General features: G+C 38.0%; 1 protein-coding gene across 1 annotated transcript; it reads right to left on the bottom strand.

Annotated features, from left to right (window-relative positions):
- Positions 1 to 2,127: 2,127 nt before the first annotated feature.
- slc52a3-2b (solute carrier family 52 member 3-2b) lies at positions 2,128 to 4,012 on the bottom strand. Its single transcript, XM_072460789.1, has 3 exons — positions 2,919 to 4,012; positions 2,702 to 2,825; positions 2,128 to 2,601 (listed from the first exon to the last, which is right to left on the bottom strand). The coding sequence occupies exons 1-3, from the start codon at positions 3,947 to 3,949 to the stop codon at positions 2,389 to 2,391; spliced, it is 1,368 nt and encodes a 455-aa protein (XP_072316890.1). The 5' UTR covers positions 3,950 to 4,012; the 3' UTR covers positions 2,128 to 2,388.
- Positions 4,013 to 4,889: the final 877 nt, after the last annotated feature.

Here is a 4,889-nt window from a genome sequence, read left to right as displayed (position 1 = left end):
TGCATTTGATTTAATGTGTGATGGACATGATGCACACTAAGATAAACACTCCAGAGGAATGCATCATTTCTGGGGTATGTTCAGTCGTGCAACATACCAATAAAGTGTTAACCGTAAAAGGAGATTATTTAAATTATTGCAATATACATTTGGCATTCCCAGACACCATTACTATTGAACTCTAATGCTAAAAAGCCTCATCAAACGACGCGCGTAAAAGCAGCGCCTGTGGGTCAAACATGATACAAGAGCGACGACTAGTGGTGGATTGGAAGCTTTACAGTTGAGTTTACAGCGTTTTCTCATGCTGTGAATTCATTTTTCATTTAATTTCACCTTTATTTAGTTCATTCAATGAGGAGAATTATATTTTTTAGTGCAAAGACAAAATAAGCAACAGAATGTTTGAAATGTCCCTCAAAAATTCAAGTTAAAGATTATATATATATATATAATGTAAAAAGAAAAAGCACTATTTAAACACCTTGTAACCCAGAGAACCAAAGAGGCAGAAAAAATATATAAAAAATAAACTAGTAAAAAGTACAATCAAAAATAGTAAGAAGGAATATTATCATACGTTACTTGAACAACAAAATATGCAAAAGTGCTAAAAAAAAAAAATACATATATATATATATATATATATATATATATATAATTAAAAAACAAATACAAACACGATTGTCGTAGTTGTTTAGAAAGGATTATATAGTAGACCAATCTCACTGCTATCCCAATTTCAAAAGATATGAGAAAAACGTTTTGTTTATTACATGAGGATCAATTATGGTTTTAGGGCCGGCAGATTCACCTCAATTGCAGCCATGTAATGAACTGATAATATTGCATTTGCAAATTATTATAAAAAAAATACACAGTGTTTTTATCGACTTAAAAAGAGCTTTCAATACAATTAATCATAACATATTACTTAATAAAATATGTACGGCTGTAAAGAATTTAAAGTTATCTCAACAAAAGATACGTTTGTATACTTTAATAATATAAATTAAGTAGTATACGGTGACATGTGGGGTGTTTCCTGTTCGGTCTTATATTGTTTATTTTATATATAAATGACCTTTGTAAAGTGTCAGATTTGTTAAATGTTGTCTTATGCTGATATTGCTCTGGAGAATATTTGCACCAGCTTCTTACAAAGCAACAAGAGAACTATATAAACCAAAACTAAATATATTATATTTGGTAACTGAGAAATAAGAGATATTACAGATTGATTATGTGGTTTTAGAGCAAACAAAATAACAATATATTTTCATATATCAAATTATATTGGAAACCACACATAATACATGTACAGATAAAAATGTCACAAACTATTGCTATATTACATAAAACCAAGTTTATCTTAAACAAATCTACATTGTATACTTTATATTGTTCTCTGCTAGTACCATGACATACTGTATATTGAAATTTGGGCGCATGGATACAAGTCAAATACAAATTCAATTTTGTTATCGAAAAAAAAGCTTATTAGGATTGTCAATCTTTCCACATCTAATGAATCTGTGAAAACCGATGATTCTCAAATTTAGAACACTAAAATTCCATGATCTAGTCAGTCTTAATACAGCTCTGTTCATGTATTAAGATAGAAAACAACTTGTGACTGCAAAAATATTATGTTGTGTTTTTCTGTTCAAACGATCGACTTGGGGAATGTCCAACAGATGAACTTAAGTAAATATATTTTCAATTTAAAAAGTATTAGTGAAATCAGTAAAAATGTAACTTGTTAAATGTATCTAACCTCAGCAGGATGGATGTGACGATATAAAAAGCTGTAGCTCCAGCCTACACCTTTTGGGTTGATTTTGTTTCATGTAAAGACATGTGTGCATCATGTACTCATTTGCTTTACGTAACTGAAATAAACGCATATATTTTTGAGCCCTGATGCTTACAGAGCTTAATATATTCATTATAATAAGTATTTTGATTATGGATTTAATGATTTGTACTTTTATTACTCTAAAATGTATCGGACAGTGTGTGTGTGTGTGTGTGTGTGTGTGTGTGTGTGTGTGTGTGTGTGTGTGTTACATTTCAGTAACAGTAAGCTTGCTTGATTTATTTTTTAACACTGATGACTGTGAGATAGTGTTCTGATCACATTTATTTAGCACATACTGTAAACAACAATATTGTTAACATAATTCTGCACATTTAAAGCCATTGTACTCATGTTCAAGTATGCATTTCACCTCCTACATGAAAACAAAATAAAGTTTAGAAACAAAATGTCCAGGCGCCAAATCAACTGAAGAGGTAACAAGTATCACCAAAAATAATATAAACGTAAAGCCCTTTCAGTTCAAGTTCACAAGATCATCATTAACATAAGAAGGCATGTGAATAATTTTACATTGGGCACTTAGTGTTGCAAGCATCACCTGATTTAAAAAGTCCATATAAACTAACCACTGGAAACATGGATACAGCGCCGACCATTGACCCCAGCTGCACTACCGCTCCACACCACACGAGGGCACTGTGTCCTTCATCTCTGAGGATTACTCCAATTATGACCTTTACATATGATAAAGACAAGACAAACAGGATCCAGGCGAAAACCTACAAAAACAGAGAAGGGAGATATAGTTAAAATAATGTCATTTGCTCATAAAAAAATAAGAGTACAGTGAATTCATAGGTGAAAAGAACAAAGTCTTACTATAATGACACTTCCAGTTGCACTATGAACCAGCAAAGGACACGGACTCAACGCAGCCATTGCCATGATGTAGGCTCCAAATCCAGTCCCACACAATGTCAGCCCACCCATCAAAATGAGAGACCTGAAAAATACAAGGAGCAGGCCACTGTTATTAACGTTCCAGTAAAAACAATATAAATAGTGCAAGACTGACATACAAGATTAAGTCTCTCACCTATGGGGTACAAACATAGCGATGAAGCAGGCCACAGGATTAGCAACAGCTGCCATGGTGGTGGCCAAATGGTATGCCTGGTTCCCATAAGGCAGGCACGAGTAGGACTGGACCGAGGGCAGCACCGCATTGGTCAAAGCATTGACCCAGGCAAGTACAACAAAGATAAACACCACCTGAAAGCTACTATAGGTGCCCCTGCCAAAAGAGCTGCGGGGTTCCCACCGGGCTGTCTCCTGGGGGCTAATCATTGGTTTTTGTTCTGGGGATTGAGAGTGCAGAGACAACCCTTGTTCCCTCTTTTCCTGAGCCAGATCACTGTCAAAGTATATATCATTTTTTCGTTCCCGGGATACAGCAGGATGACAGTTGAGTAGTATGAAAGCTACAAGACACACCACCATCATAGCACTAAGGAAAATGAAGAACATTTGGACAGAGAATTTGGCCGGTTGGTAGATGGCTTTCAACTCTCCGCTCCCTGCAGCAGTTGAATTAATGGCTGTTGTGTTAGTGGAGAGGGTGACATTCTCGCAGTGAACTACGTGAACACCTTGGATCAGAGCCACCAAAGCAGGCACCAGACCGCTGAGGCCTTCACCTGCAAAGTATGTGGTGAGGTACTGTGGGTGTAGACGCATCATGAAGGGCAGAAAGGTGACAGAGGAGGTGCAGTCCACTACAGAAAGAAGAAAGCTTAACACCAGAAGAGGAACACTGTGTGAGGATCCCCCGACAATCACGGGGTGCTTCCAAAAGAAAGACATCAGGAATGTAGCGATAACACCCAACACAACAATGGAGTAGACAACGGGCCGTTCATCTAGGGTCCCAGGGAGAAAGCGGTGCATGAGGGTGATGAATAGAGGGCCGATGTTCGCCATCTGGATGAGGACAGTCAGGTAGGACGGCAGGTACCAGCCCTCAGGGATCTCCGGGACAATCAGAGGAAGCTCCACCCACATCCCATTGATGGCTACCCATGAGCCCATCCCGAAGAGGCAGGCGAGCACGTGAGTCAGCAGCGACATAATGGAGGCAGGAATGAAGTCGAGGAGGAAGTGCTGAAGATTAATGGTTCTATAAAAGAAAAGTAAATGCTTGCTTAGTTAGTTAGTATTTGAGGGAGTAGATATAAATATAATATACATTCCATGACCTTGGGAAAGGGAGACATTCAACCTTTCACACACTGACACACTGACCCAGGATCATGTGGTGGTACACAGCCTTGAGCTCTAAAAGCATAACTCTGTATTCTACAACAACAAACTAAAAAGAAGGCATTATGGATATTGACATTATACAAATGTTTACATATAGGTAATGCCAAATTGATAAAATGTTACAATACACTATTGGTTTCTTTGGCTCAAAGTGACTACAGTGGCAACTGTTACTGTTCAGTAGAATTGACAGTAACTACAAAACCAGCGGACTAAATGTATTAAACAAAATGAGCCGGCACAGCTATTGTATTAGTCTATTTGAATGTAGGGGTCAGGTTACCCCTGAACCTAAACCTGTGTTGTTTTCAAAAGCGCCATAATCTCTTACCTAATCCAGTCCCGAATCAAACTCATCAGTCATGTCTTCTTAATATCACACACTCCATTGAGATGAAGGTATCTGCACAACCTTTATTCAGCCTAACTCCTCTGCTATAAGTGCCCCTCTCCCATGCCCACTACAGCCATGACTACAGCGCTCACGTTCCACTTCCGTGTACCGCACTTGACACGGGCCAGACGGAGCATGCGCAGATGCTTTGCCGGTTTCAAAACTACAGAACCATGTGCTCTCTCTGCTCAGTGATTGGTGGAAACATTGACAGAGGGCGGTGCGTTTCCACTCCATTGACCAACTGGGCTTCTGGTTGTGTCAATGCGTAACGACTTCTTTCATCGTTTGTTTTGCTACATTTAGACATTTGTAACTTGACTTGTTGTTGTTGTTGTTGTTGTTGTTGTT

This window comes from Eucyclogobius newberryi, unplaced genomic scaffold (genome assembly GCF_026437365.1).
Source record: "Eucyclogobius newberryi isolate DKJ021-1_F unplaced genomic scaffold, fEucNew1.0.hap1 SCAF_3, whole genome shotgun sequence".
Classification (NCBI taxonomy): Eukaryota; Metazoa; Chordata; class Actinopteri; order Gobiiformes; family Gobiidae; genus Eucyclogobius; species Eucyclogobius newberryi.
This window is presented reverse-complemented; position numbering and strand designations above follow the sequence as displayed.